We start from the raw sequence: 14858 nt of genomic DNA, 5'->3' as shown, positions 1-14858 counted from the left end.
GAAAATAGTTCATTTGCTCATGATATAACTTCTATTGAAGCATTTAATGCAGATGATGTGTTTAAAAATATGACTGATGAAACAACTGTTTCACTACAAGGAGCTGAAAATAAAATTCCACCATTTCAGAAAGGGGAACCACTAGATAAATTAAACATAAAGGATGAAGGAGAGGAAGAAGAGAGTGTGCCAGCATTATCAAACAATAATGCAGAATTTTCACATATTATATACAACAAAAGTGGTACAGCAGTTCATAACTATGAAGGTGGCACATTATTTGAGAGTAATGAAAATATTAATCCATTTCTCATCAAAACTAATACTTACAATGATAGATATTTTGATTCCAGTATTAGAAAAATTTCTCAGAATGAAAAAGATGTATATTTTCAAGAATCAGATTTGGGAACCTACAACTTAAGCCATGAGCCACATGGAAAAAATAGAATTTTGTCAACAAGTATAGAACCATTTCCACAAACAATATCACCAGAATCACCAGTAATAATTAATGAGCAACCATGGCATCCAATACTCCCAAAATCTGAAGTATCAACTCACAGAAATGTTCACAGTATTCCTCAAGACGTTCTTGCTAGTGTTTCCAGCACTCCTACAAATGTGATGAAATATGCTTCTTCAGATGATGATTGGAAACCAGTTAACATGGATCATAGTGAGAACACTGCTAGTGTCACAGATAGTTACACAAGATCTGGGACGAATAAAAATAATGTTGAACATATGCTTAGAAATTCTGAAATTAAAGATGGTACTAATAATGGTGTAATTTCTCACAGTTCATCATCAGATTTTCCAGACATTGTGATCATTGATCATATTAAAAATACTTCCGAATTTGGCATATCAACAAAAAATACTTCTGACAATTTTTCTCTTCCCAAAATTTCTTTGCTTACTGACAGTTTGATAACTGATAGTTACAGTGATCACAAAATTATAGAAACTCATCGAGTAGATCCAGTGCCTGTACAGAAAGTTTACAAAAATACAGATACAGTACCAAGAATTCCATTATCAGACAAGTTTCAAAGTGTTCCAGTCTTCATGGCAGAACAATCAGAAAGTAACAAACACAGTTTGCCGAAATTGCCCAACACTGAGTCATCCATCATTGCTGATTTGCTTACCACAATTGATTCTGCAACAGTAGAGGCACTAGAGGACTCCTCAACACCTTGGCCTTCAGTTAGGAATAGTGTAACTAATAAGACAGAACAAATGGATGAAACTTCAGCATTCGTTAGACAGAAATCTCAGTCAATCAGTACAGGCACTGAGAGAGAAAATGTTGTCGAAACTGTCACTGCTAGCATCACAAAAAATGTGAACATGTCTTCAACATTACCCTTTCAACCCACCAACCAAACATTTACTCCTCCAAATGTCAGGCAAAGTACTGGAAAACAAGAGAAGAATAATACATTGTGGGACTCTGTCTTGTTGAAGTACAAAAGTGAAACTGTTCCAGAGCTAATAGAGCTGTTTCCTGATACTTTACTACGTCAAAAACAAGCAACAGCTGCACTCTCCCAAACAGTGAGACCTAGTCATTCCCACTCAATGGAATCACTATCCACCTTAGACATTTCTATAGGGTCAGTAAACCATAATATTAATGGAGGGCATAATACAATGAATACGACAAACTCAACTGCTTCACCTATGAATTCACTTCAAGAAAAATCTCAGATGAAGAGCCCATTATTTACTGAAGCAAGGAACTATGTGGCTGACCATGTACAAGAATATTTTAAGGATTCAAAAATTACTACTGAAGACGTAAAGAATATAACGGCATCTCTTTTGAAAAATATTACTACTACAGAAAATTCACACCTTTCTGAAAATGGCAGTGGGGTGACACAAGAACTGAAAATGAGTCAGGTGTTGAAAGAATTGAAAAACTTGCATTCAAGCCATGGCCAAGCTTCAGAAAAGAGTAATGTGGAGGAAGTAGTCACAGGAAGATGGAAAGCAAGGCCTACCATTCAAACACACACAAAATTTTCTTCTCAAGGATATGACTATACAAGAAAACAGCCAGAAAACATTGCTGCTAGTAATGAATCTGTTACAAAAAGTAACCATGAAATGCAGAGTCAGCTGAGTGAAACACCTGCACTAGAGAGAAGTGATGGCATAACTCCCATAATCCTTCCAGAAACTGAACTTGCATCAAGAAGTAAATTGAGCAAAACATTTACAAACAGAAGACAGCCTAAGATGCACAACTATGGCTTTCAAGTCCAAGAACAAGATGACAACGTGAAAATTATTCGACAAGATACACCTCAAAATTTAACAAATAATTTATTTTCTGCTTCCTCAACAACTCGTACAAGAAACAGAAACAATGAGACAGAAATATTTTCAGACATATCAAGCAGAACTACACTTACTGCATCACCTACTTCACTTTACAGCACTTCATCAACATTATTGCAAAAAGATTACAAAGTGAGTTCAGGAGTGAAGTCTGCTCCAGACCTCTCAGCTACAGGTACTTATGAAACAGATTTAAGACCAGACAGCAATGTTAGAAATACTGTCGTCAACATAAATTACACAATCAGCAAAGTTTCAACCAAATTTAGTAACTCTAATGGGAATAATGAGTATGTTGAAATAAGAAACAATTCAGCAACCAAATTCCCGAACAATTATATCACTTACCAGACAAGTGTTGAACATAATGGGGATTCAGAAAAGGAACCTTATAATTATTATGATCGAATAATTAATACAACTAATGAAGAACAAAGAATTGTAAATGAAATTAGTAAATTTGCTACAGTTCATATGACTGGATCAGACAAAAAGGGACATGTAAGCAAATCTACTACAGCAACTAAAGTAACAACCACAATACAACCCATCACACAAGACCCTCAGTCAGCACAAATTATTGCAAGCTCTAGTGACAGAGGCAACCAACCTCTTTTTTCTATGTTGACGAAGACATTTAACAAGGTGTCAACAGATGGGAGCTACCAGCAGAATTCAATGGCTGCTTCGACAATAGTCAATGTGAAAACTGAAGTTAACACTAGTGAGACAGGTAAGTAAATCTTCATTAGAAATTATTAAAATAATGACACTTAACAGCAGTTAGTACTCCCAGATGGAGATAACTAATTATTATATCAATAAACTGCTTCTTATACAAATAGATTTATGTTTAAATGCTATTATATGTCAACTGGAAAAGTGAACTAGAACTCTGGCAAGTGTGGCAGCACACTTGTGTTTATGTCTGAAAAAAGTAGGGTACACTCCAGTATTCTTTCAACTGGAGCATTGTAACACATGGTAAATCTATATGCTAATGCCATGCATAGCACAATAATAAAAGACTGACTGGCACTTTTATGGGGCGATACTTTCTGCACACTTCGAGAAGATTAATTCATAGAGTAATATGCATTAATGGACATTTTGTTTGGGGGAAAAACACTACACACTCTAATTCAGATACTGCATGTCATTATAAACATTTAATGTATTATGTACCTTTTGAAACTGTGTTGTGTTGTTTGCACAAGTGATGACTCATTTATTTTGGCAGCTTATAAAGCCATATTCCATAGATAGAATTATTTCCATGAGAGTTTTCTTGCTAACAATGAAGTCAATTTCTGTGCAGAAAAAGCTGGGATACTTTCACAAAGTTGATTTTTCTTTGTAATATTCATAACATCACAGAGATTAGTGCCTAATAACACATTTATCCAGATGCCACTCGGTACCCTTCCCTTTTTATGTAGTTTGCCATTTTCTGCAGTTACTTTCCATACTTACAATACGGGGTAACAATGTGCACTCCTTGAAATGGAACATAGCTACACCTAGTCAAATCACAAAGTTAGTCCCCACCATTGCCAGACATATAGTTTACTTTGCTGAGTTATAAAATATAGTGAGGTGCCCGTTAAATCATAATATATAAATAATTTTCTTTGGAATTTACTACACAGCTCGTTACTTGAAGCATATGAATTTCATTATGTCATTTTGGAACTCAACTGTAAATCTTCTACAGCTTGTCCCAGAAACTACAGCTTCCAATGTGGGGATGGAGAGTGTATCTCTCAAATGTCTCGCTGCAATCAGCTCGTTGACTGCAGTGATGGAGCTGATGAAAAGCAATGTACTTGTGCTGATTACTTAAAAACACAATTTTCCACTCGAAAATTGTGTGATGGAGTTGTTGACTGCTGGGATTTCACAGACGAGATCAATTGTGGTATGTGAGTAATCTCTGGTCTCTGCCTTTGTTTCTGTCTGTCTGTCTGTCTGTCTCTGTCTCTGTTTCCCTCAATTTTTTATTCTATTTTATGTTTAATTAAAGGTCTGGCAGCTGGGAACTTCAGAAGAGTAAGTCAATAACTGTAGTATTACAGTCAGAACTGAGCATGTGCTCACATCCTCACTTTATCTTTAGTGCTCCATATTATGGCTATTCACATCAAAACCACATCTCTCATGTGAATCTAAAAACTAGATTAATAAAATTGGTATGTCATAAATTTGAGGGTTAGTTGTTCTGGTTATAGCAAACAATTATAAACTAGGCACTGCAAGCTGTTTAGAGCAAGTCTGGTTAACTGTTACACAGCAGTTGAGTAAACCTTGTGGTTAGCACACAGGACTCACATTTGGAAGGATGACAGTTCACTCCTGAGTGCAGCCATCCTGATTTGGTTTTCTGTGATTTCCTTAAATTACATAAGGCAAATGCCAGGATGGTTCCTTTGAAAGGACAGTGCCACTTTCCTTCTCCATCCTTACTTAATCCAAGATTGTACTGTCTCTCTGATGGCCTCATTGTTGATGGGACACTAGTCTCCTCCTCAGTAATTAATAATATTCTCTGGTCTCAAGATTCATATTTTTGTTGTTAATAGCTGTTTATTTTTATAGAAAACCCTTGTGCCCTTTACACTCCTTTCTAATACATAATCCTTGCATCTCCTTTCTTTATCTGTTTTACTTCCAAAATTGCAAAATTCATTCTCATCTTCCTGTCCAAATTTAATGTTCAACATCCAGCATGTCCACTTTCTGACCATTACCTTACTTTTCTTTTGTTTATACACTCAATATAGTCATCAGCTGGCACTTGTTTCAGATCATGAAAGGCCTAATTCAATTTCTGTTCAGTTTTTGTGACCACTGCTATGTCATTAGTAAACCATATGTGCTAATTTTTTGTCCACGAGAAACCTTTCCCAGTTCATGATAGTCCTTATTTTCATTACTGCCCCTTCAGTGTACAAATTAAATGTGACAGTGAATAATCTTGTCTAACAGCTTCACTGTTTCGATCACCTCTAAAATTTTGCCAGTTGTAACTAGGCCTACTTCATTCTGCTAGGCATAAGAGTGAATAACTTATCCCTTTGTCACAATAATTAATTCCATGCTTCAGAAAGAGTGAAAACATTTTATTCCATCATGCATTGTCAAAAGCCACCTTATTTTTATTTTATTTTATATATTTACTTGTTGGTTTAATGTGACCCTGCCTGAAATCCACTTCTGTGCCACCTGCTTCCTCTCACAGCAGCATATACTCAAAGTCCTCAATTATTTATTGGAGATATTCCAATACCTGACTTTCCACCTTTCTCTACAGATTTTACCCTCTAAAACTCCTGCAGGTAGGTACCGTGGAAGTTATTCCTCAAAGTCTTAATGCATGTCCTGTTATCCTGCTTTTTTCAAAGCATAATAATTAAACGTTGTAGAAAATCCAGTGGAAAATTTCATTCCTTAGTTTGTACAATTTGTGCTTTGTTCATTGGGGCTGGTGAATTTGAGTTCTGCAGGTATTTAATCAATACTTTTTCCTTATGAGTTAGTGCAAAATTTCTTAAAATTTGGAGATAATGATTGTTCGGCCCCAGCATAATTTTGCATCGTATCCTCATTTTCAACTGGATAAATTTATTATAGACAACTATAAAGCCTCTAAAAGCACTATAGATATCTTTGTTATTTTTTTGCCTCCATTACCCACTTGCTTATTTCTGATCATTGTCTTCTTTGTTCTGTGCCTCCGAAAGTGTAGTTTATTAGTCTGTGTTCAGTGTTATGTTACCCTATGTCAATTTTGTATCTGTCTGATGATGTATTAATGTTCTTTGTTTTTCTCTAGCTTTTCTATATTCATTACTTGTCAGAATTATTAAGAAAAGTTATAAATGAAATCAAGAAACATACACATTGCCAGAAATCAGTAATTCTAACAACATGCAGGCTATATGGAATGTAAAAGAAATGAGAGACAGGACATTTGGTCAAAGAACAGGATAGCATCACTATTGAAGTAAATTAAAGGGCTATAAATGACGAGTCACAGGGTGTAAATGTCCTTAATAATCATTTCTTAAGAGATTGGAAAAATATGGAGACAAACAGTTCAAGAGAGAAATCACAGCAATATGTTAACCAACTTTCATAAAGTTCAGTTATATGAAAGCATTGCCAACTTCTCCCTCTGAAATTAAGAGACTTATATATTCTCTCAAAAATGAAAGCTTGTGTGGATTTGATGGTGCTTCCAATAAGATTTACTCCCACACAACAAGCCCATTCTTATTTTAAATGTGTAATGCCTGTCTTACTCAAGGCATTTTTCTAGAGAGACTGAAATATGTCATTGTTAACCCCTCTGTAAAAGAGGTGATAGGGGAGATGTCAATAACTACAAACCTGTTTCACTACTGAAATAATTTCTGAAAATTTTTGAGAAGGTGATGTTTCCTTAGAGTAGTATCTTTCCTGAGCAAGAATAGTATCCTCAGTAAATCACAGTTTGGATTTCAGAAGAGTTTCTCTACTGAGAATGCCAGTTGCATGTTCAATCACCAGATTATACAAACATCAAATAATGAAACAGCACTGGTTGGTAGTTTCTGTGACCTATCTAAGGTATCTGACTGTGTGAATCACAACATTATTCTAGTTAAACTAAGATTTTATGGGATTGATGGTATAGCCAACCAAGGGATAGCATCATATCTAACCAAAAAATGCAGAAAGTTGTACCAATGTAGTGTGCGAACATTATTCTGACTGGAGAGAAATCACATTTGGGGATCTCAAGACCCAATCTTAGGCCCACTATTGTTCCTCATGTATGTAAATGATCTTCCTCTAATATACAAGAAGCAGAATTAATTCTTTTTGTGGCAGTCACTAGTATTGTAATCAGTCCAAGCATGCTTCCAGCAACAGAAGAAGTGGTAAGAATGCTTTTCGAAGTATAATTGACTGGTTTTCTGTTCAAAAATGGTTCAAATGGCTCTGAGCACTATGCAACTTAACTTCTGAGGTCATCAGTCGCCTAGAACTTAGAACTAATTAAACCTAACTAACCCAAGGACATCACACACATCCATGCCCGAGGCAGGATTCGAACCTGCGACTGTAGCGGTCGCCCGGCTCTAGACTGTAGTGCCTAGAACTGCACGGCCACTCTGGCCAGCTGGTTTTCTGTGAATGGTCACACCTGCAATTTTAAAAAGATACAGTGTAATCAGTTCTGCACATCTGGTGGTACTACACCAATGAGAAGTGTAACATGTTGTGAGGAAATAATAAATAGGATGGAAACTTCAGAATTCTTAGGTGGTAATTTAAATTGCGATAAAGCACATTAGGAACTCCTAAAACAGCTTAGTCCAGCCACATTTGTACTTAGAATCGTTACAGGTCTTAGGGGGAGACAAAGCATTAAGTTGGCATATTTTGCATATTTTCATTTAACAATGTTGTATGGAGTAACATTCTGCAGTAATTCATGTTTAAGAAAGAAAGCCTTCATTGCAAAAATGTGCTGTAATTCTATTATGTGGTTCTCACCCACAATCACCTTGTAGACATATGTTTAAGGAGTTAGATATTTTGACTACTATTTCACAGAATATTTATTGCCTCATGAAGTTTGTTGAAAATAATCCACTGCAGTTAAAAACAAGCACTGATGTACCTAATTACAATACCAGAAGCGAAAAATTACTTTCATTACGCCACATGAAGGATGTCTTTAGCACAAAAAGGGATGTACAATGCCGAAACCAAAATTTTTGGCCAGTTAACCAGTGACATGAAATGCCTGACAACCAGCAAAGTGAAATTTGAAAATAAACTGAAAAAGCTTCTCCTTGACAATTCCGTTTATTCATCAGAAGAATTTAAATTAATGTAGTGTGTAAAAGGAAGTGGATACGAATTACTAACTCACATCTGTAAAACCACTTGTAAATGATCAGCATGAAGGGAAATTTATAAAATAATTTGTGATGACTCATTCCGTATCATTACAAATTATCATGGAAATACTGAAACTAACTAAGTAACTGACTGTAGCGAACTTCATTTCTGAGTGAACTATACTGTCGCTGTTTATTTTCAACAGTTTTATATTTTGTTAGTTTTTTATTAATTCTAGTAGCTTATTTGTTACCCACAGCTGCCTCTTTTTTGCCTTTTGAAATGTTTTTAATTTTTCTGCTGCATTTACTATAACTCTTTTAGGGCCATTCCATTGATCTTCAAAATCAATAACCTATGAAGCAATGATTATTTCTTTTGTCACATGTTTTTGCAAGGTAGTTAGACTTATTAGTGCTTTCAACTTTCTTAGGTTCCTGTTCCACCTGGTTCCTTGTCACATTTATGAATTTCAACTAGCACTGCATCTTTCTTTTACCAAACTATAGTTTAAGAGTTATATTCTTCGATTTGTTGCAATCTTCCCCTTATAATTCCATATCTAGGGGTTCTCAAAATGGTTTTCTTTCTTTTCTTTTTTTCTTTTTTTTCTTTTTTCTCCAAAAACTCACTCATTCCCAACACAGAATTCCATCAATCTTTTTACTCTCCCATTTCACTTGTCTAGACCAAAACTTCAAATCATTTTCTGTTCTCTATTCCAGTTTCCCATTATGATTAAAATGTGAAGTATAAACTGCTGCAGCCATTGTAAATTTTTTGTTGAAGGCATGACCAGGTTCATAATTTAAATTACATCATCAGGTGAAAGACGAAAGAGATCATGAATGATATTACACAAAGACCATATCACAGTGATAAAAAGTGTTCACAAGACTGAATACTTACATTATGACAGTGTTATGAAAATGATAGATTACTATTTGTCAGATAGTGGAGATGTAAAGTTGCAGGCAGGCACAACAAGAATAACACTAAATGAGTAAGCTTTTGGCTAAAAGACCTCCTCCTGAATTAGACAACATGCACACTCACATACTCACACAAGCACAACTTGCACATACAAATGGCCACTGTCTCTGACCACTGAGGCCGGACGGCAAGCAACCACGCTTTATGGGAGAAGCAGTTTGGGTGTTGGGAGAAAGGAGAAGGCTGGGGCAGGGAATGGGGGGGGGGGGGGGGGGAGGAGAGGCAGATAGCAAGGTAGAAGTGGGGGCGGTAAAGTGCTGTTTGTGGGAGCATACAGGGACGTGGTGGGACGGGGTAGGGCAGCTAGTTGCTCTCAGGAGGTTAGATGGAATGGGGGAGGTCAGGGGGAAAGGGAGCAGAAGAAGAGAGATGTAAAAAGACTGTGGGTGCATTGGTGTATTAGTAGGCTATGTAGTGCTGGAGGGGCAGTGGGGAAGGGAAAATGTGGGTGAAGGACAGTGACTAACGAAGGTTGAGACCAGGAGATTTACAGGAATGTAGGCTATATTGCAGGGAGAGTTCCCTAATGTGCAAGTTAGAAAGCTGGTATTGGTAGGCAGGATCCAGAAGGAGCAGGCTGTGAAACACTGAAATAAGAATGTTGTGTTGGGCAGTGTACTCAGCAACTGGGTGGCCAGGTGTTTCTTGGCCACAGTTTGTTGGTGAACATTCATGCGGACAGAGAGCTTGTTGGTTGTCATACCCATGTAGAATGCAGCAAAGTAGTTACAGCTTTGTGTAGATAACATGACCTTTTATAGGATAGGTGATGCTTGTCAGCAGGCTGGAATAGGTGGTGGTGGTGGTGGTGGTGGTGGTGGTGGTGGTGGTGGGAGCAGGAAGGTCTTGCATCTGGGTCTATTACAGGGATATGAGGCAAGGGGTTGGGAGCAGGGGTGGAGTAGGAATGGATGAGGATAATGTATAGACTCAGTCGGCACCATTGTGGTAGGGATGGGCAGAAAAGTGGGTAGGATATTCCTAATTTCAGGGCATGATGAGAGGCAGTTGAAACTCGGGTGAAAAATGTGCTCCTAGGTGGTGCTGAATCATGAGGGGAATGCTCCTTTGTGGTTGAATGGTGGGACTTGATGACTGATTGGAGGGATGAGGCATGGGAAATCTATTTTGGTACAATGTTGGGAGGGTAATTTCAGACTGCGGAGGCTACCATGAGACCCTTGGTATATTTGGAGGAGGACTGACAGCCATGTGTGGCTAGGCTGTGTGGAAGGGACATCTTGGTCTGGAGTGGGTGGCAGCTGTCAAAGTGGAGGTTTTGCTGATGGTTTGCAGGTTTGATACAGATGGAGGAACTGATGTAGCCATCTTGGGAGTGGAGGTCAACATTGAGGAAGGTGACTTGTTGGGTTGAGGACTGGGTAATGTGAATATGTTGAGGTGCAGAGAGGGAATGTGGATGGGGTATCCTCACCCTCATCCAGATCACAAAGAGGCCATCAGTGGACCTGAATTAGGTGCAGAATTTGGGATTCTGAGTGATTAGGAAGGATTCTGCTAGACGGCCCATGACTAGGTTGGCATAAGATGATGCCATGCTGGTGTCCATTACCATACCATGGATTTGTTTGTAGGTGATGCCTTCAGAGGAGAAGTAATTGTGGGTGAGGATGTAGTTGGTCTTGGTGACCAGGAAGGAGGTTATAAGTCTGAAATCCATTGGGCACAGGGAAAGGCAGTGTTTAACAGTGGCAAGGTCATAGGCATTAGGAATGTTAGTATAACATGAGATAGCGTTAATAGTGATGTGTAGGACACTGTGTGGTAAAGAAACAGGAATTGTGAAGAGTTAGTGGTCAAAATGGTTGGTGTCTTTTGTGTAGGGGGGTAGGTCGTAGGTGAGAGCAGAGATTCTGTCAATGGGAGCCAGTAACTGACCACAATGGGGCATACTGGGTGGCTCAGTTTACAGACTTTAGGAAGCTTGTAGAACATAGAAGTGCAGGAAGTGGTAGAGAGAGAGAGAGATTCTGGGATTGGCATAAGGATTTGAGGAGAGTCTGGAGACTTTGTTGGATTTGTGGAAGGGGTCACTGTGACAGGATTTGTAGATGATGAATCTGACAACTGGCAGAGTCCTTCTGCCAGGTGATCATTGCAGTTCAAAACAACAGTGGTGAAGCATTTGTCTGCAGTATGATTATAAGATCAGGGCCTATTTTTAGGTGGTGGAGTGCAGTTCTTTGCTACAGATGTAAGGATAGCTCGCATGTTGTGGGATTTGGGAATGAGGAGGTGAGGTATTGCAAGTATGTTTGGGTGTGATTTACATGGTTTTGCAGGACTAGGTTGTGAGGACTAAGGGCTTTTGCAATATGAAGAGATGGAGGTCACTGTGGAAGGAGGGTTTACAGCTGGAGATGGGTAATTTGATGGTAAGGCCATTTGGGGGGTTTCCTTGAGCAAGACAACAACACAGAAACAATATGTGGGATTGGGTTCTGGCTAGGGATAAGGAAACTTTTCTGTATTGATGCAGAGGAAAAAAGCAAGAATCCATTGTAGAGGATAAAAACACACAACAATATGTAAATAACTCAGAAAACATGCGAAGAAATTGTACAAAAAAATCACGAAAAGGACAACATGGATGATGCATGGGGAAAAACTGTGAAACCTGAGGGACTAGGACCAAAAGTGAAAAGCATGAACAAACTGAAATAGACATGAAAACACAATGAGATCAAAGATAAGATTAAATAAATAGACTATAATGTGGGGTGGCAGGTCAGTGGGGCTGATATGTGTGAAGAATGGGGGCAGCACATGTGACTGGGTTGGGTGAAGTCAATATGTGCATACTGAAGTGAAGTGGCAGGCTTTGGGAGGGGGAGGAGGGGGGGGGGGGGTGACATTGGTGGGAAGAGCTAAAAGTTCATGTTGCACAAGAAGGTACAGAAAATAACACATGAAGATATGCAAGTGTGGGGCAGGAAGAGTGATCAATTTGATGGTCTAGGAATAATGTTAGTGGAGGGAGTAATGTGAGACATGGGATACTGCACCAACAATTAGCATGGTCATATAGGTGTGAGTGGTGCACAGATGAGACAATTGATACAGTGTGGCTCATAAGATAAAGCATGTGGTGGGGTTTGGAAGGTGATGTGTAAAACACAGGAAAGAAGAGAAAGAAAAGGATGGACACTGAGTAAAGTAATGCATTAGAAAATAGTAACAAATGAAAGAATACTGAGTTACAGGGTAGAAGAAAAGCAGTTAGGCAAACTCAAACAATGGAAGGTCTGAGGTGGAAAACTACAAAATTATGAACAGGATAGTTTGCTAGAGCTGTTGACTCACAGACGGGCACAAGAGAAAGACTGCTAAATAAGTGAGCATTGAGCCAAAGACCTTTAACTAAAGTAGGCAACATATGGACACATTCATGCAAGCACAGCTTGTACATGCATCACGACTATCTATGGGTGTGATTCCAGACTGTGAGTAACTGCACCAGACCAGAGAAGCAATCTATATGATGGTGGTAAGCAGAAGACTGGGGTGGAGAAAAGAGGGATAGCAGGGTAGGAGAGGAGGCAGTAAAGTGCTGTTTATGGGAGCATACAGGAACATGGTGGGAAGAGTGTAAGGCAGATAGGTGCAGTTGAGAGGTTAGTTGGAAGGCAGAAGAGGGAGGAGGAGGGGAAAGGAGCAGAAAAAGAGATATGTAAAAAGACTGTGGGTGTATTGGAATAGAAGGCTGTGCAGTGCTGTAGTGGAAGCAGGGTGAAGTATATGTGGGTGAAGGGACATGACTATAAAGGTTGAGGCCATGGGGTTGATTAGAATGTAGGATATATTGCTGAGAGAGTTCCCACCTGTGCAGTTCAGAAAAGCTGATGTTGGAAGGAAGGATCCAGATTGTGCAGGCTGTGAATTAGTCATTGAAGTGGAGGATGTTCTGTTGGCCAGTGTGCTTGCCGGGGTGGTCTAGGTGTTTCTTGGCCACAGTCAATCCATGGCCTTTCATGCAGACAGAGCTTGGTGGCTGCCATGCCCACACAGAATGCATCAGAGTGATTGCAGCTTGGCTTGTAGATCACATGACTGCTTTTACAGTTTACCCTGCCTGTGGTGGGATAGATTATGCACGTGGCCAGGCTGGAGTATGTGGTGGTGAGAGTATGTATGGGACAAGTCTTGCATCTAGGTCTATTATAGGTATATGAGCAATGAGGCAAGGGATTGGGACCAAGGATGGAGTAGGGATGGATGAGGATATTGTGTAGTTTCAGATGGTGGTGGAGGGGGTGGGAAGGATAGTAAGCAGCACATTCCTCATTTCAGAGCATAATGAGAGGTAGTCAAGAACATGGTGAAGAATATGCTCCAATTGCTCCAGTCCTGGGTGATACTGAGTCATGAGGAGAATGCTCCTTTGTGGCCAGATGGTGGGACTGTGGGAGATGATGTGTGACTGGAGAGATAAGACATGAAAAATCTGTTTCTCCAAACGGTGGGAACAGTAATTTTGTCTGTGCAGACTTCAGTGAGACCCATAGTATATTTAGAGAGGGATTGCTTGTCACTAGAGATGCAGTGGCCATGTGTGGCTAGGCAGCATGGAGGGGACATCCTGGTATAGAATGAGTGGCTGTTGTTGAAGTAGCTAACAAGCCACCTTCCTCCATATTGATGTCCACCTCAAAGACGGCTACATCAGTAACTCTTCCATATCAAACCTGCCAACCACCAGCAATACCTCCACTTCAACAGCTGCCACCCATTCCAGACCAAGAAGTTTCTTCCATACAGCCTAGCCACCCATGGCTATCACATTTATGATGACAAGCAGTCCCTTTCCAAACATACCAAGGTTCTCACTGAAGCGTTCACAGAACAAAATTACCCTCCCAGTCTTGAACAGAAACAATTCTCGCATTCCTTATCTCTCCTGTCATCCCCCATTCTGACAGTCCCGTGTCTGGCCACAAAGGATTATTCCGCTTGTGACTCAGTACCACCAAAGACTGGAGTAACAGATGCACATTCTCCACCAGGGTTTCAACTGCCTGTTGTCAGGGCCTGAAATTAGAAATATCCTACCCACTATTCTTCCCACTCTCCTCACTGTGATATTCCATCATCATCTGAACCTACACAATATGCTCATCCATTCCCACTCCACCCATGCTCCAAACCTCTTGCCTCAAGGTTTATATCCCTGTAATAGACCTAGATGCAAGACATATCCTATACATATTACCACCACCACCACCACCACCACCACCACCACCACCACCACCACCACCTACTCCAGTCGTGTCATAAGCACCATCTGTCTTATCGAAGGGCTACCTGTGAAGACATTCATGTGATCTACTAGGTAAGCTGCAACCACTGTACTGCATTCTACAAGGGCATGACAGCCAACAGCCTGTCTGTTCACATGGATGGCCACTGACAAATTGTGACCGCCACACAGCTGGACCACCTAGTTGCTGAACATGCTGCCCAACACAGTGTTCTTCACTTTAGTGGCTGCTTCACAGCCTGCACCATCTGTATCCTCCTTATCAACACCAGCTTTTCTTAACTCTGCAGGCAGGAACTCTCCCTGCAATCCTGTGTTTCCACAACTCCCCTGGCGTCAGCCT

General features: G+C 39.6%; 1 protein-coding gene across 2 annotated transcripts in view; it reads left to right on the top strand.

Annotated features, from left to right (window-relative positions):
* The first annotated feature begins 999 nt into the window (after positions 1–999).
* LOC124716494 (serine protease nudel-like) overlaps positions 1000–14858 on the top strand; it is a 70659-nt gene continuing 56800 nt past the window's right edge. Inside the window, exons 1-2 of one of the 2 annotated variants that reach the window (XM_047243178.1) lie at positions 1000–3085; positions 4067–4270. In XM_047243178.1, the coding sequence (XP_047099134.1) occupies positions 1072–3085; positions 4067–4270 (2218 nt within the window). In that variant the 5' untranslated portion in view covers positions 1000–1071. The remainder of the gene's footprint in view (positions 3086–4066; positions 4271–14858) is intronic. The other variant, XM_047243179.1, reaches the window with a different exon arrangement.

Source organism: Schistocerca piceifrons, chromosome 1 (genome assembly GCF_021461385.2).
Source record: "Schistocerca piceifrons isolate TAMUIC-IGC-003096 chromosome 1, iqSchPice1.1, whole genome shotgun sequence".
Lineage (NCBI taxonomy): Eukaryota > Metazoa > Arthropoda > Insecta > Orthoptera > Acrididae > Schistocerca > Schistocerca piceifrons.
The sequence above is the reverse complement of the archived record's forward strand: the minus strand, read 5'-3'. Positions and strand labels throughout refer to the sequence as shown.